The sequence below is a fragment of the Cetorhinus maximus genome, chromosome 4 (assembly GCF_964194155.1).
Source record: "Cetorhinus maximus chromosome 4, sCetMax3.hap1.1, whole genome shotgun sequence".
Taxonomy (NCBI): domain Eukaryota; kingdom Metazoa; phylum Chordata; class Chondrichthyes; order Lamniformes; family Cetorhinidae; genus Cetorhinus; species Cetorhinus maximus.
Genome location: NC_135882.1, coordinates 101,410,855 through 101,436,110, shown reverse-complemented (window position 1 = coordinate 101,436,110; position 25,256 = coordinate 101,410,855). Strand labels below are relative to the sequence as shown.

At 42.0% G+C, this 25,256-nt stretch overlaps 1 protein-coding gene across 20 annotated transcripts in view; it reads left to right on the top strand.

The window, feature by feature from the left end:
- dtna (dystrobrevin, alpha) overlaps positions 1-25,256 on the top strand; it is a 437,527-nt gene that overhangs the window by 348,781 nt on the left and 63,490 nt on the right. For 14 of the 20 annotated variants that reach the window (XM_078540552.1, XM_078540568.1, XM_078540556.1 and 11 more), the window contains 4 exons: positions 675-767; positions 9,041-9,128; positions 15,892-15,980; positions 18,575-18,688. The exons of 1 other annotated variant lie outside the window; for it this stretch is intronic. In XM_078540552.1, the coding sequence (XP_078396678.1) occupies positions 675-767; positions 9,041-9,128; positions 15,892-15,980; positions 18,575-18,688 (384 nt within the window). The remainder of the gene's footprint in view (positions 1-674; positions 768-9,040; positions 9,129-15,891; positions 15,981-18,574; positions 18,689-25,256) is intronic. 5 more of the 20 variants (XM_078540563.1, XM_078540570.1, XM_078540564.1 and 2 more) reach the window with 1 other exon arrangement.

Sequence of the window (25,256 nt, the reverse complement as noted above, 5' to 3'; positions counted from 1 at the left end):
GATTGCCAAAGTTGTCATAGACAAAAGGACAAAGGGGTGTTGACGGTGGTGATATTAGCTAAGGAATGTGCTAATGGTGTGCGAATGGTAATGATGTCACCATTAGCACATTGGCCCTACCTGTTGTGACCCCAACTCCACTTACTTCCATTCTGGGGCCTCTTCTATCATGACTAATCCTGGCCAGCTTCAGCTCCTGCAGTTGCCACCACTCCAGATGCCGCTGCATCTGAACTGAAGAGCTGCAGGCTCTCCAATTGCCCATCTGATCTTCAGGGGAGGACTTCTTCCCTTAAAGGGATGAAAGCCCTGATGCCAGGCAGTTAATTGCCTGACAAACGTAAAATGTGGTCAGAGCTTCCATGACAGGCCAAGTTGGGATTGGCCCCAACTTTCCGGCCGATGGATGGGGTCATCCTCACCCTGTAAAATCCTGGCCTCAATCTCTTTAGTCCCATCCCACGCTCCAATCAATGAGTTAGCTAACATCCAAGTGGAAAAGTATAGTGAATTATAGATTGAATTTCTTGAAACAGAAGAGACAAGTGTGTGTGTGGTGTGTGTGTAGATGTATCATTCCTTTTGCTTCCTTTTTAGTTTCTCATTTACCTTTTACAATGTTTCCTTTTTTATTCTTTTCTCCGTTGTGTTTCTTCACATTTCTATTATTCTAGGTTGCAGTACAGCCTTGATATTGCTGATAGACTGGGTGATGAACATGTTCTGATTGGGCTATATATCAACCTCCTCCTGAACAATTCCTCACGGTTAGTCGAGGTTTCTTTTAACCAATGTAGAAATAGTTATGTTAGGAGGAATGTCCTTTAATAATCTGTCAGTTCCATTGATGTAAAAATGAGCAGGACGCAGATCGCGTGGTGAACATGGTTCATTTGCTGAATATTTACATGACCTTATGCCCACACTGAGTTATGAAAAGGCTTTTGGATTCCAGATTTAGATGTTTATTGGTAAGATAAAATATAAATTTAAAGTATGTGGAGTGTTCTGTGTATGAACCACTACAAGAGAATCTATTGTCAAGAGTATGTTTAACTGGTAAAATATTAGCATCGATTTCTGCTAAATGTCATAGTAACCTCCCTGATTTCTGATCATTGGATTTCTCAATTTGTTATTCCACTTCATTCTCTCCCAATTATTGAGAAAAAGATCATAACATTAGAAAAGATAATTGGAAGGGTATTTGAAAGTGAAGACTATAAACAGATATGTGGAAACAGTGGAAAAATGGTGTTAGAATAGATAGCTCCAGTTGAAGACCTGGCCTTATTAGCAAGCTCAATGCCTGTTCCACTCAAGGCAGCCCAGTTTGGCAAAGAGATCCTAAAACAAGTGTTACAAGCTTCATTAACATATGCAAGGTGCCTAACACCTGTTTCAGGTGGCCACGAGAAGGTCCAATTTCTACTGAATATATTTTGCAAAGCTATTAACCTTTAGCCAAACAAATTTACCAATCACACATTATCAAGATTCTGCAATCTGAATAAGAGTAGCTGTTTGCTTAATTTCAATTACTAATTGTCAGTTTTTCAATTTTTTGATTGGTTATTTTTGCTAGCGTTGGTATGTTTTTAATCTCCTCAGTTGTGATTTGTTGCTGTAAAATGAGTGACATTTGAACTAATTAGGTCCAAGATGGTACAAGTTAAACTTGTTAAATACTTCTGGAGCTCAAAGGCACCTTTCTCTTACCTCTTTTCATCCTGTTACTATGCTTCCTTTATCTCATGTTTTGCTCTCTGCCTTATCTTCTCTATTCTGTTTTTCCCTCACTTTCTTGCAACCTCACTTGTCCTGTGCTTCTGCTCTCTTTTTTTGCCCTTGCTATTCTATCTCTTTGTTTCTCTTGTCCTTTACTACTTTTCTGCTGGTCTCTTTCTGCTCTTAGCTTTCCTTGTCTTCCTCATCTCTTGCCTTCCCTATCTTTCTACTTTTACCTGTTTCTTCTCTCCTTTTCTTCATTGGGCTGGGTTGGTGTATAACTGATGCAGGCAGGGATCCAATAATGAGACGCAGGATGTCTAACTAGGCTGCATAGACACAGTTTAGCCACCATTGGGGATAAAATGTCTAACATTCAGTCCTTATTTTGATATAATAATTTGATTTAGTATTATTTATAGTTCAATAGCTAAATGTACAGAAATTTGGGGAGCCGAGAGATTAGAGAATAGTTGGAGCATAGCCGCTGGTCTATAGTAGAAGCCGAGAAGTATAAAACCAAACTACTACACTGCCAACATTGGGGGAAGGTACAAGGGAAGTCGAGAGAGAAAAAGAGAAGGCAGAAAATGGCAGAGGAAGGCAATGGGATAAGATGAATGGAGGAGGGGAGGGGAAAAGGGGAAGAGATGGGGGAGGGGTTGATAGAAAAAGTATGTACTTAAGATATTCCCAGCAGGGAAGAATTTAATTTCAGCAGGTTTAGAGGAAGAGTAGTCCTTTCTACCATAACCTCCTCACCACCACCTTCTCAAGGGCAATTAGGGATGGGCAATAGATGCCCACATCCCATGAACAAATAAACTTTAAAAATCACAAGCCTCAGTTGTTGGGAGGGTTAAATTTCCCTTCCTGCTGGGCCCTTTTCTGGTCACAATGGTGACAGGAGTGCCTCTGTTGGTAAAACAAAGTTTAGAAAATATCCAGGTGAGAAAATATTTCTTTCCTTTTGCATTAGTCTCATGTTCAATGGCTGAAAAACAACTGATAATGTTGGTGTTTAAACAGTGAGCAATACTGGCTTCCTAAAGGGAAAGGAAAAGTGCTTAGTTGGTTTTCAGATTTGTCAGGATTTGTAAGGGATGAAGTATAAGCCAGGCTCCATCACCCTTCTTGTGAACTCCAGACAGTCTCTCACCTCCTATGAATGGTACTATTTGGCTGCCAGTGTTCCCATTCCAGACACATGATAGGATTTGTTCAAATTTCATGAAACCACTTTTCATTCAGCTGGATTCAGGTACTGAATGAGTCCTGCTTCAAGAGCCAACAGACACTGTGGGCTAAATCGGGTGCTATAAAGCCTGTATTTTAGATGCTATGAGGCATCCTACAATGCGAAAATGGCATCCGCAATGCACTTGCACACTTGAAATGGGAAATGTGCCAGACGCCATCTTAATATAGGAATTTGTGCATGCATAACTAATGATCATCAGCAGCATTTAGACCAGGCAGATTATAATGTCAATCAATGTACAATGCTGGTTCGATGCCACCACCACCACCTTTGAATGCCACACTGCAGACTACACCTTGTCTTAACCTCACACAACTGAGCATGACATTAAAGGACCGAAGGACTATCCATCAGCGCTACTGAAAAGGATCAAGAACTACCTACAGGTTAGTGCTGTATTATTTCTTCTGACTGGTGCAATCCTGTGCATTTTTGGAGTATTTATATACTCGACCAAAGTTTCACTGGCCCATAGGTAGTGCTCTGACTGATGCTAAGGTACGTTTTTGTTGACTGAAACAAGGTGCTTGCAGAAATGGGTGACCTGGTAAGCCTTCCTCTTGGAATTGAAGAGAGGCTACACAGAACAGGACAAGCTACTAGAAGAGGAGAAGAACGGTGCTCAGTAGGAGGCCATATCCACAGAGGCGTAGTAGGGAGCAATTGTCTTACTACAACTTTAGCGATGACCAATGCTGTAATACAAGCTGTAATATCAGTCATCAAATGCTGTTGGTTCCATAGAATTGCTAATGAAGGGGATTAATCATCACATGCTGGAAAGGATATACTCCAAGATGAGTGCAAAGCCTTGTTCCAAGCTGGTGCTGGACTTTTCCATGTTCCTTGACATTGTGCACAGGCTTTCAAGTGCACCAATCATTTGGTTATGTCTTCCTCTGTAGCCTAGCTCATCAAAATCATCATCTGAGACCTCTGCAGCAGATCTAGTGTGCCACCTTGCCCTTCAGTAAGCTGGCACTGTACTATGCTTTCCCCTGCACTGGTTGCCCAGTGTCTTAATTTTTGTAGATCCATTTCCTAGCCTTAGTGTCTGAGCAAAGGCTGCGAGCATAAGATCAGGTGATACTCTCTGTTCATTATCTTCCTCCTCTTCCACTGGTTAGGCAGGTTCCAGGACTTTGGTGTCTGAAATTTAAAAAATAGAAGGGTAGGGTTGTGGTGAGGGGAGAGGAGAGAGTAAGAAGTGCTTGTTTACACCATTTGAAACTTCTAAGCTAGAAGAGATTGCTGGGTGAGGAAGAAGTGGGGTAAGAGTTGGAGCATTATGTATGTTGATAAAAGGCCACGGCCTTAATGATGTCCCATCTCATGATGTCCACTGGGGTTAAAACATGCAGGCGTGTTTATCTTCCTCCAGTTCTTTCCTGTTGTCTGTTGTTATTCAGCAGCTTCTTCTGCAAGGAGGAGAAGGGTGTCTGTGAATGTCCTGCAGTATATTTAGGGATATGCTATCAGAGTTGAATAGCTGCCAGTGCGTGCAAGCTGGAAGTTGTGATTGTGAGGCTTGCAATAGTGCTAAGCGTGTGAGGGTGAGGTCAAGTGTATGAATGATAGGATTGAGTCCTGATGGACAGAGATTGTTGGTAGGTGGATTATGGGGGTGTAATGACTTGAGGCTAGTGGTACAGTTGAGAGGATATGTTATTTGATGATAAGCTCACTCACATTAGTAACTCATGTAATTATTGAACATCTTCCTGCAGTGCATTCAGGTTCTAGGAGCGATGCTTCTGGCATTGACCTCCAGGGTGCTTCGTGCCATTGCCCCCTGAGTATGTGTCTGGAGGACGTCCTACTTGCTTACAAATCTCTCCAATGTCTGAAAAACTTAGTGCACCCTCTCTTGCATGGTTATTCAGTCATCATTCTTTCACAGGACAGATTCACTTTTTAAACAACCCCCAACACTTCCTACAGGCACAAGGCACCTCCACTTTAAAAGGTGCAGGCTGTCTTTAAGTAATGGCTGTCACTTGCGATATTGGGACTCCTGCTGATGTGTGCAACAAGGCCAGCTGCCTGCAGTGACTACGCAAAACAGCATGCAGCATGAATTTATGGGTTAATCATGCACTGTGTCCATTTGCCAGTCCTTTCCAATTTAGCCCCCATAATCTCTTTCAAAAATACTAACATTGCACCCTCTACAAAATGCCCAGCCTTGGCACCTCGCTTCTTGTACAATATCGCCACATTCTCTGAAACACAAATTTAAAACTCTGAATATTATGTAATACATTAAGTGCACAATTTGTTTGACTCACAGCAAATTAGTAGCCCTCACAATGATACATCGTACATTACACAGTATAACACCTTTGTCACAAAATAGCGCATCCTCTAATTGACTAAACAATGTCACTTATGTGCCATTACTTAAATTCCTTTACGAAGAGTGAGAAAGAAAAACACAAAGCGAAATGGGCAGAGAAACAATGAATGAAATGGCGGAATCAAAGAGACAAATAACATAAGTTTATATTTTAAGTACTAAATGTACCTTGAGTAAATAATTTATCATTACTAATTTTTATTCATACATAATAATGGCCTGTGTAACTATAGTTTTTCATATTTGTACAAGGAAATGTGATCCTGCATTCTGGCAACTTCATGTAACATCAACTTCACATTACAGTATGAAAACTTTGCGAAACAGGAAAATTCTTTGGTACCTGCATCCTACTGACCAATCAGACAAGATCAGAAGATCACTGTGTGAGAAATTACTCAACATTACAGCACATTAATATGTTACAAAACACTTGAGTGAGAACACATCCAAAAGTGTATTTATTCAAGAAATCCCCATTTCTCTTGGGTCAACCATCTGCCCCCCACCCTCAACTACATTTTCACTATATTCCTCAATCCCATCACCCTCCCCAGATCAGTTTGATGTGTAATGAAAATCTTATTACTTTAATTATGCTTTGAAACATATGCTGTGTGCAATAAAATGGAAAAAAATCAAGGCCCATTATGTCACTAAATTTACAAGTCTATTCCATTAACCAGTTGTGCCATGTCCATTTGACTTTGTTGTCATAGCCACTCGAGCCAACTATATCAGATAGTAAATTTACAATTTATGATCATAAGCATTTCTTTGTAGACCAGCTAGTTGTGATGGGCTTTCTTTACTGACAGTAAGTTGCATTCTTTTCATCTTGATATTTCTGAAATAGTGATTTATCAGCTAGACTGGAGTTTAAAGTCGAATTGAAAACTCCCAAATTGAAGTATGATGTTGATAAGTAGTTTTACAATAAGAAAACTGCTGACATATTCTTACTGTAAAACATCAGAGCTCTGCTGAGTTCAGTTTCATTTTTGGAAATATATTATTTATATAAAATTAAATGAACAGCCAAGACAATCCATTAAAGTAAATCATTAGTCCATCTATTCATGAAATCATAATGCAAAGGCATTCTGACAACAAAAGTGAACTAGCAATTTTCTTGATGGCTATCCTGTTTGGTGTAAGAGTGATGGAATCTTGGATATATAAAGCATTACTATATTTTTACTCAATATGTTTTGTTATTAAAGTTCCAACAGCAAAATGAGTCAGTTTTATATTTGTACATTTATGGTTTGTAAGTCCATATTTAAACCATACAGCCATAGATGCTTTTGTTAATGCCCATGAAAATGTGGATCAATGACAGTTTACAGATTGTCCCACACCTCTGGATGATGACCATTCGACCATGAGTATAAAAGGGCTAAATTTAGAGTAAGTGAAAATCTGCTGAGCTCCATTTGTATCCATAAAAATTGTGCATTGAGTTCAAAAAGTTTGGTTTCATTATTGCATACAAAACAGAACAGCATGAAATACATGCAAAGGAAATGACAGTTTGCAGCCAACTGCTTTGACTACTGTTTAGAGTTTCATAGCAGCTATTTGGGGGACATGGAATATTCAGGCTCGAATCATAGCACACCAACAAAGGAACAAATGAAGGCAAATAAACTTTTAAAATGCAATGGTTATAAGTTTTAGACACTGAATGGTGCTGTAATGACTTCCTTGATTGAGGAAGAAAAAAAAGTTTGCAATTATAGGGCTGCATTTTACCAGGTGGGTGGAGTGCCCATTGCCTTCCCATCTCAATGGCATTTTGCCATTGGTGGGGAAAGTACAGGAAAACCCTTCCACCCAGAGGCTAATTGAACCAATTAAGGGCCTGTTGCTGCCATTTTCCCAGCGACATTTGGGCCCTCTGCTGTGAGAACCCTGATGACCTCCCTAAGGCTGGAGGGTTGGTGGGGGAAGCCCTCATAATTGGGCACTCAATGACCCACAGAGGGGGCCCCCCAGCAGCAATGGCCACCCCTATAGTGCTGCTCATGCCCACTCCAACCCACCCCATCCCCTTACTGGGTCTGTCTGACTGACCCCAGACCCTGCTTAACTTGCTGAGAGGGTGGCCTGCTTCCATCACGTGTTTTCAGCCAGGTGCAGTTCTGGGAGACTGGTTTAAGAAGATGGTTTGCAGCTGAGAAGTCAGTGCCACACAGCCAGCTGGGTCTTCATGCCTTGGCTACACAGTGTGCAGACAAGGCGCTTAAGGGACAGAGCTGCTCAAGGAAACTGAGCAACCTTCCATCTTCCAAAAACCCAGAAGGTAAAAAACAGTTCAGACTAGTACTCTTATTCACCAGTTTTTACTGGTAGTCCATGTTAAGGTATACAAGACCAGTTTTTACTGTTTTTTTTCCTCCTGGGCTGTAAGCTGCCGGGGTAGATTTCATAGGTGCGCCAGGATATGTAAACTAACAGAGGAGAGAGGCACTAATGATTTACAGAAAGGTGATTCTTAATTCTGCATGTTGATTGTAATCCAATCATAAAGTGAGTTCTTACACCAAAAGTTTTTTTTCTAAATTTGAAGTTGGTGGTAATATTTGTAGTCAAACAAGGCCTGAGGCCTCCCAATTCTGGGCGCAAATATGAGCTTACATGAATTTCCTTCCTTGTGAGTTAGGCGAGGATATGCCTTGCACTGTTCCGCGCCTGAGTCAGAACGGGTTACACGCTGAAGTCGGCACTTCATAGAATCTCAAGATCTACCAGCACAGAAAGAGGCCAAGCCCATCCTTCCTCTTTCAAAGTGCGATCCAATTAGTCCCAATCATCTGCTCTTTACCTATTGCCCTGCAAATTGTTCCATTTCAAACATTTTTCAAATTCCATTTTGAAAGTTACTATTGAATCTCTTCCTACCACCTTTTCAGGCAGAGAGTCCCAAATCATCATAACTTGCGGCATAAAAAAGAGAATCTCCCATCTCCCTTCTGGTTCTTCTGTGAATTATCTTAAATCTGTGTCCTCTGGTTACCAACCCTCCCACCAGTGGAACAATTTCTCTTTATTTACGCTTTCAAAACTCCTCATAATTTTAAGCACATTTGTTAAATCTCTCTTCATCTTCTCTGCTTCAAGGAGTACAATTCCAGAGGTCTTCCAGAACACAATTTTCAGCCATATTAATATAAACTAATATAAGATTTTACAAATGGGTTGTTAACATGGCCATTCTTGTTGAATACCTGAGATCTTATTGTAATTATTATTGGTAAAGGGTTACAAATGGAATTGTAAGAGATGACATAAATGTAATCATGCCCCAAAATGTACTGCAGTCTTGAGGAAACTTATCAGCAGACCAATGTACGTTGAGCTATAAAATGTGAGAAGTGTGCAACAAATCTTGATTTTTGCAGTAAGTGTTTTGCTTAAAGTATATAACGGGAGCAAATAAGTTGTTTGGTACACTGTCATTTTGTTAGGAATCTTGCAGCCTACTTTATACAGAGTGTTTATAATCAATGTAAAGAAACAATGATTTAAATTCCATGTGTAAGTGGACATTGCCAGTATTGAGTTGAAACAAATATCACTATAGCAACGATATCCAGAAAAAAGCATAAGAACAAATTTGAATTTTGGTGAGATTGAGAACTATAAAATGAAGGATCCAGTGTTATTTTTGGGGTTTTATCCTTTCTTAATAGTGTCCTTGATAGTCCAAGCCGTCTAGATGAAGAACATCGATTGATAGCACGGTATGCAGCACGACTTGCTGCTGAGGCAGCATCTTCAGTGAGTAGTGAACCAAACGGTCTGGTTTCTTTTAGTTTCATTTTTAATACCTTAAATTTAGTTGCAGCTGAACAGCTCAATATTAGCTTCAGCATTAGAAGAATATACATTTTTACAAGTCCCTTCAAAGCAAGCAGCAAAATGTAAAGCCCACTTCCTGTGTTATATCCATAATCTGCTATTTGATTTCATAGAATTCTTAGAATTATAGAATGGTTAGAGCATAGAAAGAGGTCATTCGGGCTGTTGTGTCTATAGAGGCTTCCCAAGAATAGCTCAGCTAGGCCCACAACCCCTATTCTTTGCAAATCTTTTTCCTTCAGGTGCTTATCCAATTCCTTTTTTTAAAGCTCTACTCATTTCAAGCACCACGTTTTCAGGCAGTGTATTCTGGATCCAAACCACTCACATTAAAAAAACGTTTTCTTCATGTCACTATCGTTTCTTTTGCCAGCTACTTTAAATCAGTGTCCTCTGGTTCTCAACCTTTCTACGAATGAGAGCAGCTTCTTTCTACCTACTCTGTCTAGACCCCTCAGGCTGAATTATAAAGGGCACCAGATTCTCCACACCTCCCTGGTTAAAAAATCAGGGGGTTGCCTGCTGAGGAGGCACTGGCATTTAATGGCCAATCAGAGGCCAGCAGCTGTCCATTATGGGCAGCGCAACTGGGAGCAGTTCCACTGCCAGTATTGCACTCAGGGCTTGAGGCAGTGAGCTGCGTTGGATCCAGCTCAGCAGGTGAGTCAAGGTTCCGAATGCCAAGTTGGCAGGCCTTGGCAAGGGAGGTAGGAGTTGGGTTTTGAGAGGCCATGGGGAGGGGAACCTGGGGAGAGTAACACCTTAGGGGAGCCCTCTGAAGGGCTCAGGGGGCCCATTAAGGAGGGTTGCTCCCCCTTCCCACTACCAGCCCATGCAGAGAAGCATGACAGGCTGGGAGCTTGGCATGGGCCAATCCGGCGGCGGCAAGATGAGGCCCTTAAGTGGGCATTAATTGCCCTTAAGATGCATTCCACATCGTCTTAAAATTAATTTCTTCGAAATTCTTATAGTTTTAAGAAGGATGTAAATAGTTTAGAGAGAATGCAGAAAGGATTTCTGAGAATGGCTTCAAGGATGAGGGACTTGAGTTATGTAGATAGATTGGAGAAGCGGGCCTCAAATGGACCACTGGGTCAGCAAATGTCAACCCCACTGCTGGTAAAATTGCGGTGAGAGCAGGCAGCTATGTGGTGGGCTTGTTGCTTGCTAGTTTTTACGTACTCCCTCACCTTCAAACCCGCCGGCAAGGAAGAGTATAATCCAGCCCCTCATGATTTTGAATACCTCTGTCAAATCTCCACTCAACAAAAGAACAATCCCCACTTCTCCAATCCTCCCTAAATAGAATATACAGTACAGAAACAGGCCATTCAGCTTAACTAGTCCATGCTAGTGTATATGCTCCACTTGAGCCTCCTCCCATCCTTCCTCATCTAAATCTATCATCCTAACTTCATTGACCAATCACCACTATCCTCACTGACTCCGTCCCCAATAGCTCTTAATTTAACAGTTTCATCTTCATGGCCCCACCAGTCCCACCTCTGTAACCTTCCTCAAGCCGTGCCATTTTTTCTGTATTGCTAAAAAATTTCCTTTTTAAGATGTTAAGAGCTTTTATACTTAATCCCAATTTCCTTTCCATGACTAGAATTAATTTAATTACATTCTGGAACATTTTTTGTGCATTATAACTGCCTGTTTCAGTATAAAGACTAATTGTGGCAAGAAGGCTTTCCTCTGTACTCAGCCTTTAAATTAAAATTTCTAATTATATCAAATAAGTGAACATAAATTAAAGCCCCAATGTTAACCCTGCCCACCGGCTGAGAACAGTGCATCTTGGGGCTTTAAAATCAAATTTTGGAACATACCACACCCTTCCCAAACCGTTCATGCAATCTGTCATTTTAGCTGATTAATTATTCTTGCTTTAGGCAGATGTCTGCCCAAGGCAAGTGGGACCTAATTACATACAGAAGTACATCATCTGGACACATTCACCATTTTAACTGCAGATGGGCAAAGGCCTTTGTTTTGTTAGTTGTCTCATGGCCTAACCTATACAGGGAGGGTTTCCCTCTACTCCTGAGTAACTCTAGTCTGACTCAGGCAGGTTTCTTCAAAACTACTTTATTTACATTATATGCATCATATACATGATGAGCTACTTTCTTGAGTACAGACTATTCGATCTGCTATACAGGGTCTCTAACACACGACTACTGAGTCACTGTTACACCATGATACACATCACTAACTCATTACCATAACTATTAATCCATTTTAACTACAGCCTGCCCAGTCCCAAACCCTCCAATAAAATCTGTCAACAGTATGTTTAATGATTTCCTTGTGGACGTGTATCTAACAATGATTGTCTCAGAGACCCAAACCTCCCCAGATCAGCCCAAACCTCCCCAGATTGACTTGCCTGACTGCTGGGGACTGCCCACATGGGTCCCCGGTGGCAGCCACCTGTCACCCAAAATATGGCTCCCATCGGCTGTCCTATACAACATTCCCACCTGATCTGAGTAAAAGATCCATTTAAATAATTTAAATAAGGTCAGGGTGTTAAGATCATGGGCAGAATCTTCCAGTCGGCGTGCGGAGGCAGGCCTGACATGCCGATGCGTAAAATGACGCGCAATGACGATCGCAATATTTCATTCGGCGGGCATACAGCCGAAATGTTAAAGGCCTATTAAGGCCATTAAGGGATTCATTAAAGTACGTAAGAAAGCTGCCCGTCCAACCTTAAGGTTGGTGGGCAGGCGAAAAGCCCAAGCGGCCTTCGCGTTTTTCACGGGCGGGATGAGGTTTCCTGAAGATTTTATAAAATAAATTAATTAATTTTCCCACCTTTACAAACATTTCCCAACTCATGTGACACTGTCCCCGACTCTCCCTCCTTCTTCCACCGGCTGCGCTTTACGTTGGGGGGCCTTAATTGGCCTGCCCGCGTAAAATGGTGGCATGCTGCTGAACGCGGGCGACGATCGGCTCCACGTCCACTGCCGCCTGCTCCCACCTAGCCCACCCGCCAGAGGAAAAATCCAGGCCCATAAGACATAGGTGCAGAAGTAGGCCATTCGGCCCATTGAGTCCACTCCGCCATTCACTGAGATCATGGCTGATCTGATAATCCTCAACTCCACTTTCCTGCCTTTTCCCCATAACCTTTGATTCCCTTACTGATTAAAAATCTGTTTATCTCAGCCTTGAATATACTTAACCACCCAGCCTCTACAGCCCTCTGCGGTAAAGAATTCCAAAGGTTCACTACCCTCAGAGAGAAGAAATTCCTCCTCATCTCTGTTTTAAATGGGCACCCCCTTACTCTGAGATTATGCCCTCTGGTCCTAGACTCTCCCGCAAGGGGAAACAACTTCTCAGCATCTATCCTGTCAAGCCCCCTAAGAATCTTATATGTTTCAATAAGGTCGCCTCTCATTCTTCTAAGCTCCAATGAATACCGGCCCAACCTACTCAACCTCTCCTCATAAGAAAATCCCTCCTACCCGGGATCAATCTAGTGAACCTTCTCTGGACTGCCTCCAATTCCAGTATATCTTTCCTTAGACAAGGGGACCAAAATTGTTCACAGTATTCTAGGTGTGGTCTAACTAGTGCCTTGTATAGTTTTAGCAAGACTTCCCTATTTTTATACTCCATTCCCTTTGAAATAGAGGCCAACATTCCATATGTCTTCCCCGTTACCTGTTGAACTTGTATGTTAGCTTTTTGGGATTCATGCACAGGGACTCCCTAATCCCTCTGTGCTGCAACCTTTTGCAGTCCTTCTCCATTTAAATAATATTCAGCTCCTGTACTCTTCCTGCCAAAGTTCATAACCTCACATTTTCCCACATTTTATTCCATCTGCTAAGCTTTTGCCCACTCACTTAACCTGTCTATATCCCTCTGTAGACTCCTTGTGTCGTCCTCACCACTTGCCTTCCCAACTATTTATGTGTCATCCGCAAACTTGGCGATAGTACATTCACTTCCCTCATCTTAGTCATTAATATATATTGTAAGTAATTGAGGCCCCTGATCTCCGTGGCACTCCACTAGTTACAGGTTGCCATCCTGAAAATGCCCCCTTATCCCAACTCTCCGTCTTCAATTAGTTCGCCAATCCTCTATCCATGCTAATATACTACCCCCAACACCATTGGCTCTTATCTTATTAAGTAGCCTTCTGTGCGGTACCTTATCGAACGCCTTTTGGAAATCCAAATATATTACATCTACTGGTTCCCCTTTATCTACCCTGCTTGTTACCTCCTCAAATAATTCTAATAAATTTGTTAGGCATGATTTCCCCTTCATGGACCCATGCTGACTCTGCTTGATTAGATTATGTATTTCTAAATGCTCTGATATTACATCCTTTATAACAGACTCCAACATTTTCCCAGTGACAGATGTTAAGCTAACTGGCCTATAGTTACCTGTTTTTTTGTCTCCCTCCCTTTTTGAATAAGGGTGTTACATTGGCCGTTCTCCAATCCTCTGGACTTTTCCAGAATCTAAGGATTCTTGGAAGATTACTACCAGTGCATCCACTATCTATGTAGCTACTTCCTTTAATATCCTAGGATGCAACCCATCAGGTCCAGGGGACTTATCGGCCTTTAGCCCCATTGGTTTCCCTTGTACTTTTTCTCTAGTGATAGTTATTGTATTTATTTCCTACCCCCTTTTTGCCCCTTGATTATTTAATATATTTGGAATGCTATTAGTATCCTCTACCATGAAGACTGAAGCTAAGTATTTATTCAACTCCTCTGCCATTTCCTGGTTCCCCATTATTATTTCTCCAGCCTCATTCTCTAAAGGTCCTATGTTCACTTTGGCCTCTCTCTTCCTTTTTATATATTTAAAGAAGCTCTTACTGTCCTTTTTTATATTATTTGTTAGTTTACCCTCAAAGTTTATTTTCTCCCTCTTTATTTTTTTTTGGTCATCTTTTGTTGGTTTTTAAAACTTTCCCAATCCTCTGGTTTACCACTAATCTTTTCCACATTGTATGTTTTTTCTTTCAATTTGAAACTGTCCTTAACTTCCTTGGTTAACCATGGTTGGTTTATCCCCTTCCTTGAATCCTTCTTTCTCACTGGGATAGATCTTTGTTGAGAGTCATGAACTATTTTCTTAAACGTCTGCCATTGTTCATCAACTGTCTTTTCTGCTAAACTGCATTCCAGTCCACTCCAGCCAACTCTGCCCTCATTCCATTGTAATTACCCTTATTTAAGTTTAGCACAGTTGTTTCCAACCCAAGTTTCTCACTCTCAAACTGAATGCTAAACTCTACCATATTATGGTCACTATTTCCTAGGGGATCCTTGACTCTGAGATCATTTATTAAACCTGCCTCATTACACATTACCAGATCCAAAATAGCCTGATCCGTGGTTGGATTCACAACATATTGTTCTAAGAAACTGTCCCAAATACACTGTATGAATTCTTGCTCGTGGCTACCTCTGCCAATTTGATTTTCTCAATCTACATGAAGATTAAAGTCTCCCATGATTAATGTACTGCCTTTTTTACATGCCCTCATTATCTGCTGATATATTCTCTGTCCTACAGTGTAGCTACTGTCAGGGGGCCTGTAGACTACTCCCACCAGTGTCTTCTTCCCTTTGTTATTTCTTACTTCCACCCATATGGATTCTACATCTTCCGATCCAAGATCTTTTCTTGCTATCGCATTTATTCCATCTTGTACTAACAAAGCCACCTCACCACCCTTTCCTTCCTGCCTGTCCTTTCGAAAAGTCACATACCCCCGAATATTTAGTTCCCAGCTTTGATCTCCTTGTAACCACATCTCTGTAATGGCTATAACCTCTATTTGTGCCGTTAATTCATTTATTTTGTACTGAATACTGCGTGCATTTAAGAAAAGGGCCATTAATTTTGCCTTTTTACCATTTTCTCCCCCTTTGACCCTATTTGCTGCTTTCTTTTATGTTTGTACATTCTGTCCCTTCCTGTCACACTCTGGGTATCATTACCTAAATAGCTGCCCTGCTAGGCTGCCATATCCTTTTGCATTGTAAGCCTATGTATCCCCTTTCCAGAACCCTCCCCGCCTCTAGTTTAAAGCCCGAGTTGAAATCTCCCAAGCCCACGCTACAGGAGCCAGAGGTTTGCCGGTCTCAATTGCATTGGCTCATGTCTTAAGACTTCAAGCCTCACTTCAAGAACTGCACCTCAGGCAGGTAACAAATTTAAATAAAATTCTTTATAGTCTCTAATGCCATTCTCACTGCAGCATCCTTGCCACATTAGTTTGCTTAGTAACATAAAAATTAAATCAGTTCCCTTTACCTCTATTGCTGCAAACAGAGTATTTTGTAGCTTCATAGTTTTTTTTTCTTCAAAGTAACCTGCATTGAAAATGGTGTGCTGACATCACGACTGAGTGACAAATCTATAGGCATTTCCATGTTTGATTCAAATCTATATCTATTGATCTTCAGTTAGGGAGTGCACTGAGAGATGGAGAATATTTTCACAGTTTGTTCCATTAGCACACTCTCAAGGTGCTCAAGCAAATAAAACAGCTTCTCGGTGATAGATCTGTGAAGGAATACCAATATTGTATCTAACGTGAATGAAGAAAAGGTTTGTGCGATTGAGTGTTCAAGCAACAAATATTTGATGCCGCCTAAAATAATTTTTTTCTCAATCATTTTAGCAACAGCGTGCTCCCGCTGACCTCTCCTCTACCATCGATGCAAATAAACAGCAGCGGCAGTTGATTGCTGAACTTGAAAACAAGAATAGGTAAGTAATGCAATCTTGATTCCGTCTTTCTGTTCCTTCGATTCATTAATCAGTATGTTGCATGTCCAATAAGAAAGGAATCAATGCTAAAAATGAAATAATAAGAAAGGATAGTAAGAAAGCTCGTGAGAAATAATGACCATAATTCATTCAGCTAATTTCAGTGGAATGGAGTATGGTTGCCAATCCTCCATTTCTGCTCTGGATTCTCCAGGAATTAAAGACCACACTCCAGGGCACTGCTGCAAGCAACTCAAGAGAAAAAGCATAGTAACAATAAAAAAGAGTTTCTTTTTTAACATTTTTGTTTGCTGCTGCTGCTTGTCGTTACTCCTACCGGGAATCTGCTGTAATGGTATGTCACACTCATCTGCCTTCGCCATCCTCAAACATCCACTGTAGCTCTCTGCCATCATTCTGCAATGTCTGTCATCCAGCTAGGGCTAGGCTGAGCCCTCCTCCTGCTGCGCTCCACTTTGCCCTCTAGAAGAGATCTCTCAGAGATCTGATCTTCAACTCTGATCAAATGGCCAGAATACTGACATTTTCTTTTCTGGGTGTCACTCTTTTGAGTTCTTTTTGTTCTTGCAAATTCAAGCACCTCTTCATTGGTCTTATGGTCTATAGATGGAATTTTTAGCATATGTCTTAGCATCCACATTTCAAAGGTCTCTATTTTCTTCCAAAGAAGAAATTTCTTTATTTATTGTCCAGGTTTCTGAGGCATACAAGAAAGTGGATAAAATGAAGCATCTTATGAGTTTATTTCCTTGTTACAAGCTTGAATTTTCTTGTTGTTGACATATCCTTCATCTTCACAAAATTACTTTTGATTACCTCTATCCTTCTTCTAATTTTGGCATTGCATCTACCATCATCTGTTATCATTTGGCCTAGATAGACAAACTTATATACTTGTTCCAGTGTGACACCATTGACTTCAATCTTCATCTGAATTTCTTCGAATGTATCCCTTCTAACTACTATTGTTTTTGTCTTTTTGGTGTTTGTACTCAATCCATATTCTAAACTTGTAGAATTTACTTGATCTATGATATTTTGTTTATTAGTTATAAAATGTTGGACATTGAGAAAAAGGCTGTTGACTAACAGCTAAGAATCATCCAATCAGGTCTTGTCACTTTCCTAATGGCACAGAAAGATGGTGCTCCATGAGGATGAACAAGAATATGGCACATTTATGGGAGCGGGAAAGTTGGAGGCAGGAGGTCATGTGATGAAACCTCCAGGAATATGTCCAACCAGAGTTGGCAAGGCTAGATTAAAAACAGCCTAGTTCAGATTTATTGGATGGAAAATAAATGACAGATTAAGTAATGGAAAGACAGTGGGGGATATTTAAATATGGGATATATAATATACAGGTCTAATGCATAATAGGAGTATATTGGTATGTCAAAGTCTGGACTTAAGTGGATAAATAGAGAGGAACAAGAAAAAGTGAAGTTTAACAGAGAAATATGTTAAACAGAGAGAGAATTACATTGAAGAAAACATTTTTAAAGATGCAAGTACAGAAGTGAACAATATGAGGAGATTAGGAGGCCAGATATGAAATAAGACTTGTAGGCCTTCATAAGCACGAGAAGTAAGAAGAAAAATCAAAGAATGGCTTCGGTCATTTAGAGACCACTATTGTATTTAAGAGTAAGGGAAATATTGTATTCTTGTGTTTTTGTGAAATGTGATAGATCCATCACTGGGGAGGTATAGATTCAGAACACTGAAGGATGAGCTAGAAATAAAGCATAATTTTAAAATAACTTGCTGACAGAAAATGGGGTGGGGGGTTTTGGGGGTTGTAATTTTAACCTAACCTCCTCGGTGGAAAACTGACGGGATCAGACTGGCCACCCATTTCACCCCCCACCAAATTGACTTCCGTTGTGTCTCGATTGCTCCTTCTCATCATTATTTTACTTCGCCCATGTGTCCTGTTGCTATGGAGGTCTGAAGGAAAGGAGGGTACAAATCAACTATGGCAGAGCATTACTCCTTTGAGATTAAGGAAACAGAGGAGGGGGTGAAAATTTGTGATGTGTTGTACATCATGGGGTGTCACAGCAAAACTGTGACAAGATGATCATTAACCTGGTGTTGTCCCTACTGCATGATTTCTCTTCCATTGAGAAGCGGTGCTTCAGTTGGGGATTCCCTTTTCAGTGGAAAACCTTTGAGAGGCATTGTGCACCGTTTTTTTTATGTTAAGTGAAGGCTATCAGTATGGCCAAGTCATATGGAAAGCTGAAATAAGAGGTGCAATGGTATCACCCTGTTAATCTGGAGGATGGGGTTTTGTTCAAGGAAACGGTCGTTGCACTGTTAAATCTGAAGTTTGTGTCCCCCTTAATCAGAGTGCACTGTGAGAAGTAGGTTTCCATTAACCCTCTAGCTTAGAGGGAAGCATGCCAGGAACTGAGCCAAGCAAAGACCTGTTGGCTGAAAGATTTGATGGGCTTTGACTGTAAGTTCTGAAGCATCCTAATGGCACTGCTATTTTCAGTTATCTCTGACAACCTGTATTCATTTGTCTGTGACAATATAAATCCACAAAAATGCTTGTCTTTTGTCAGAGAGATCCTGCAAGAGATACAGAGATTGAGGCTAGAACATGAGCAGGCATCTCAACCCACACCCGAGAAGGCACAACAGAATCCCACCCTCCTAGCAGAACTCCGGCTCCTCAGGTAACTAATTGAAAATGCGATTTAATTAGCCCAGTAATAAGGTCAGTTGCAAGCTATAGCTCTTCCCTGCTTTAAAATGTTTAGTCCAACACTTACACTACCTACTTCCTCCACTGCCCCCCACCCTGGCCCCCCAACCCACTCCCCACCAGCCCATCCCCACGTACACTACTGCAGGAAATTTTTCCACTTCCTACAAAAGGAGAAATATTATTTTGGACTTTAGCTTAGCAGTATTGCTCATTGTACAGTGAAGTTTTGATGGCATTCTACATATCAACATACAAACATACGAGTTGGGAGCAGGGATAGGCCATTTGGCCCTTCAAGCCAAAAGATCATGGCTGCTCTAAGTGTAACCTTCTGCCTACCCCTGATAACCTTTCACCCATATGTTTATCAAGAATCTATCTACCTCTGCCTTAAAAATATTCAAAGACTCTGCTTTCACTGCCTTTCGTGGATGGGAATTCCAAAGATTAACTACCCTGAGAGAAAAAAATTCTTCTTGTCTCTGCCTTAAATGGACAGCCCCTTATTTTTGAACAGTGACCCCTAGTTCTAGATTCTTCCACAAGAGGAAACATCCACTCCACATCCACCCTGTCAAAACCCCTCAGGATCTTATGTTTCAGTCAAGTCGCCCCTTGCTCTTCTAAATTCCAGTGGATACAACTTAACTTGTCCAATCTTTCCTCAAAAGATAGCCTGCCCATTCCTGGGATTAGTTTAGTAAACCTTTCTGAACTGCTTCTAATGTATTTACATCATTCCTTAAATAAGGAGACCAATACTGTGCACAGTACTCCAGATGTGGTCTCACCAGTGTCCTGTACAACTGAAGCATAACCTCCCTACTCTTATATTCAATTCCCCTCGCAATAAATGATAACATTCTATTAGCTTTCCTAATTACTTGCTGTACCTGCATACTAGCCTTTTGTGATTCATGCACAAGGACATCCAGAGCCCTCTGAATCTCAATGCTCTGCAATCTCTCACCATTTTATTCTTCCTGTCAAAATGGACAATTTCACATTTTCCCACATTATACTCCATTTTCCAGATCTTTGCCCACTCACTTAACTTGTCTATATCCCCTTGTAGCCTCCTTATGCCCTCTTCACAACTTACTTTCCTACCTATCGTATCATCAGAAAGATCAGGAATGAAACCGGACAGACCACCCGGTATCGACCTAGGCACCGGAACTGACAATGGTAAACTCAGCCCTGTCGATCATGCAAAGTCCTCCTTACTAACATCTGGGGGCTAGTGCCAAAATTGGGAGAGCTGCCTCACAGACTAGTCAAGCAACAGCCTGACATAGTCATCCTCACAGAATCATATCTTACAGATAATGTCCCAGACACCACCATCACCATCCCTGGGTATATCCTTTCCAACTAGCAGGACAGATCCATCAGAGGTGGCAGCACAGTGGTGTACAATCGGGAGGGTTGCCCTGGGAGTCTTCAACATCGACTCTGGACCCCATGAAGTCTCATGGCATCAGGTCAAACATGGGCAAGGAAACCTGCTGATTACCACGTACCCGCCCTTCCTCAGCTGATGAATCAGTGCTCCTCCATGTTGAACACCACTTGGAGGAAGCACTGAGGGTGGCAAGGATGCAGAAGGTACTCTGGATGGGGGACTTCAATGTCCATCACCAAGGGTTGCTCGGTAGCATAACTACTGACTGAGCTGGCCGAGTCCTAAAGGACATAGCTGCTAGACTGGGTCCGTGGCAGGTGGTGAGGGAACCAACAAGAGGGAAAAACATACTTGACCTCATCCTCATCAACCTGCCTGCCGCAGATGCATCTGTCCATGACAATATCAGTAGGAGTGACCACCACACAGCTGTTGTGGAGATGAGGTCCTGCCTTCAGGATACCCTCCATTGTGTTGTGTGGCACTACCACCGTGCTAAACGGGAGAGATTTCAAACAGATCTAGCAACTCAAGATTGGGCATTCTTGAGGTGCTGTGGGCCAAGAGCAGCAGCAGAATTATACTCGAACGCAATCTGTAACCCCATGGCCTGGCATATCCCCCCCTCTACCATTACCATCAAGCCAGGGGATCAACCCTGGTTCAATGGAGAGTGCAAGAGGACATGCCAGGAGCAGCACCAGGCATACCTAAAAAAGAGGTGTCAACCTGGTGAAGCTATAACGCAGGGCTCCTTGCGCGCCAAACAGCATAAGCAGCAAGTGATAGACAGAGCTAAGCAATTTCACAACCAACAGATCAAATCTAAGCTCTGCAGTCCTGCCACATCCAGTTGTGAATGGTAGTGGACAATTAAACAATTCTCTGGAGGAGGAGGCTCCACAAATATCCCCATCCTCAATGATAGGGGAGCCCAGCACATCAGTGCAAAAGATAAGGCTGAAGCATTTGCTACAATTTTCAGCCAGAAGTGCCGAGTGGATGATCTATCTCAGCCTCCTCCGGAGGTCCCCAGCAACACAGATGCCAGTCTTCAGCCAATTCAATTCACTCCACATGATATCAAGAAATGGCTGAAGGCACTGGATACTGCCAAGGCTATGGGCCCTGACAATATTCCGGCAATAGTACTGAAGACTTGAGCTCCAAACTTGCCCTGCCCCTAGGCAAGCTGTTCCAGTACAGCTACAACACTGGCATCTACCCAGCTATGTGGAAAATTGCCCAGGTATGCCCTGCCCACCAAAAGTAGGACAAATCCAACCCGGCCAATTACCGCCCCATCAGTCTCCTCTCAATCATCAGTAAAGTAATGGAAGGAGTCATCAACAGTGCTATCCTACTCACTGAGGCCTAGTTTGGGTTCCACAAGGGCCACTCAGCTCCTGACCTCATGACAGCCTTAGTTCAAACATGGACAAAAGAGCTAAACTTCTGAGGTGAGGTGAGAATGACTGCCCTTGATATCAAGGCCGTATTTGAACAAGTGTGGCATCAAGGAGCCCTAGCAAAACTGGAGTCAATGGGACAAAAACAGAAAATGCTGGAAAAATGCAGTAGGTCGAGCAGCATCTGTGGAGAGAGAAACAGAGTTAATGTTTCGAGTCCTTATGACCATTCTTCAGAGCTAAAGTGAAGTGTCAATTGGAATCAGGGGGAAACTCTCCACTAGCTAGAGTCATACCTAGCACAAAGGAAGATGGTTGTGGTTGTTGGAGGTCTGTCATCTCAGCACCAGGACATCACTGCAGGAGTTCCTCAGGGTAGTGTCCTCAGCCCAACCATCTTCATCTGCTTCCTCAATGGCCTTCCTTCCACCATAAGGTCAGAAGTGGGGACGTTTGCTGATGATTGCACAATGTTCAGCACCATTTGCAACTTCTCAGATACCAAAGCAGTCCATGTCCAAATGCAGCAAGACCTGGACAATATCCAGACTTGAGCTAACAAATGGCAAGTAATATTTGCGCCACACAAGTGCCAGGCAAAGACCATCTCCAACAAGAGAGAATGTAACCATCGCACCTTGGCATTCAATGGCATTACCATCACTGAATCCCCACTGTCAACATCCTGGGCTTACCATTGACAGAAACTGAATTGGACTAGCCATATAAATACTGTGGCTGCAAGAGGGAGGTCAGGCCAGAAATCCTGTGATGAGTAACTCACCACCTGACTCCCCAAAGCCTGTCCACCATCTACAAGGCACAGGTCAGGAGTGTGATGGAATACTCCCCATTTGCCTGGATGAGTCCAGCTCCCACAACACTCAAGAAACTCAACACCATCCAGGACAGCCCGCTTGATTGGCACCACATCCACAAACATTCACTCCCTCCACTACTGACGTACAGTAGTAGCAGTGTGTACTGTCTACAAGGTGCACTGCAGGAACTCACCAAGGCTCCTCAGACAGCACCTTCCAAACGCACGACCATTACCATCTAGAAGGACAAGGGCAGCAGATAGATGGGAACACCACCACCTGGAAGTTCCCCTCCAAGTCTCCCACCATCCTGACTTGGAAATATACCGCTGTTCTTTCACTGTCTCTGAGTCAAAATCCCGGAACTCCCTTCCTAACAGCACCGTGGGTATACCTACATCACTTGGACTTCAGCGGTTCAAGAAGGCAGCTCACCACCACCTTCTCAAGGGCAACTAGGGATGGGCAATAAATGCTGGCCCAGCTAGCAAGGCCCACATCCCATGAGTGAATAAAAAAAAGTTTAGCAACCATTCCTTTGGTCCTTTTATCCAAGTCATTTATATAAATTGTAAAATGTTGAGGGCCCAGCACTTATCCCTGTGGCACACCACTGGTTACATCCTGCCAACCAGAAAAATACCCATTTATGGCTACCCTATTTTTCCTGTTAGCTAGCCAATCTTCTATCCGTGCCAATATATTAACCCCCACACCTTGAGCTTTTATTTTCTGTAATAACGTTTGATGTGGCACCTTATCAAATGCGTTCTGGAAATCTAAGTACAGTACATCCACTGGTTCCCTTTTATCCATAGCACTTTAATTCTTCAAAGAACTCTAATAAATTGGTTAAACATGATTTCACTTTCACAAAACCATGGTGACTCTGCCTGATTACCTTGAATTTATCTAAGTGCTCTGCTATAATGTCTTTAATAATAACTAACACTTTCCCTATGACAGGTGTTAAGCTAACTGGCCTGTAGTTTCCTGCTTTCTGTCTCCCTCCCTTTTGAATAAAGGAGTTACCTTCGCTATTTTCCAATCTAATGAAACCTTTCTCTCATACTCTAATTTTTCCTTTCTTATTAATCTTTTTGTCATTCTTTGCTGTTCTTTATATTCTGTCCAATCTTCTGACTTGCCACCCATCTGTGCGCAATTATATGCTTTATCTTGAAGTTTAATAACATCTTTAATTTTTTTAGTTAACCACAGATGGTGCGTCTTCCCCTTGGAATTTTTCTTTCTCGTTGGAATGTATCTATTCTGTGTATTCTGAAATATCCCTGTAAATGTCTGCTACTGCATCCCTACTGACCCATCCCTTAACCTACATATGGATGGTGGGAGAGTGTAGGGTCTCGATCTTGTTTAGTATAGTTTGTTGACATATGCCAAAAAGAAAACTGCTTTTTTACTGGGATCTGTGGAGTTGAGGAGCTCACTTATGAACATACATATGATCATACGAATTAGGAGTGGGAGTAGGCCAGTCGGCCCCTTGAGCCTGCTCCATCATTCAATAAGATTGAAGCTGATCTGAATATAACTGCAACCCCATATTCCTGCCTCCCCCGATAACCTGTCATCCCCTTGTTAATCAGAATCTGTCTAGCTCTTCCTTAAAAATATTCAAAGACTTTGCTTCCACTACCTTTTGAGGAAGCTCCCCTTTCATGCCCTCATAATTGCCCTTATTTAAGTTTAAAAAACTAGTTTTGGATGCACTAATTTCTTCCTCAAAATGAATGTAAAATTCAATCATATTATGATCGCTGCTATCCAGGGGTGCCATCATATTGAGGTTATTAATTAATCCTATCTCGTTGCTCAATACCAGGTCTAGTATAGCCTGCCCTCTGATTGGCTCCACAATGTGCTGTTCTAAGAAACTATCCCGAAAGCATTCTATGAACTCCTCATCTACGCTAGCTTTGCCCATTTGATTTTTCCAAACTATATGTAGATTAAAATCCCTCTTGATTATTGCTGTACCTTTCTGGCAAGCTCTCATTATCTCTTCTTTTATACTCTATCCAACTCTGTAGTTACAATTAGGGGGCCTGTACACCACTCCCACAAGTGACTTCTTGCCCTTATCATTCCTCACCTCAACCCAATATCACATACCCTTCGACATTCAGGCTTCAATCAATGTCATCCTGTAGCCATGGCTCTGTAATGGCTATCAGATCATACTTATTTATTTCTATTTGCGCTATCAGTTCATCTGTTTTGCTTCAAATGCAACATACATTTAGATACAGAGCCCTTAGTTTTGTCCTTTTATTATTTTTGTAGCGTCTAGCCTTACCTGCTGATTTACTCTTAGAATTGTACTATCTGTCCCTTCCTGTCAGCCTGTTTATCACTTCCCATATCAATACCTTTCTCTCTTGCCTTGTCTCTACCCTTTGGTTTACCACATCTTCCCAAATTAGATCCCTTGCCCCCTCTATTCAGTTTTAAACCCTCTCTACTTCCCTTGTTATGCAGCCTGCGAGGGCACCAGCCCCAGCACGGTTCAGGTGTAGACTGTCCCAACGGTACCAATCCCACTTTCCCCAATACTGATGCCAGTGCCCCACGAATCGGAACACACTTCTCCCACACCAGTCTTTGAGCCATGCATTCATTTCTCTAACCTTATTTGTCCTCTGCCAATTTGCACATAGCTCAGGTAATAATCCAGAAATTATTACCTTTGAGGTTCTGCTTCTTAATTTGTTGACTAGCTCCTCATACGGACTATGGAGAACCTCCAGCCCATGTCGTTGATACCTACATGGAGCACGAGCACTGCATCCTCGTCCTCCCACTGCAAGTTCCTCTCCAGCCCTGAACAGATGTCACAAACCCTGGCACTGGGCAGGCAACAAAGCCATCTGGACTTTC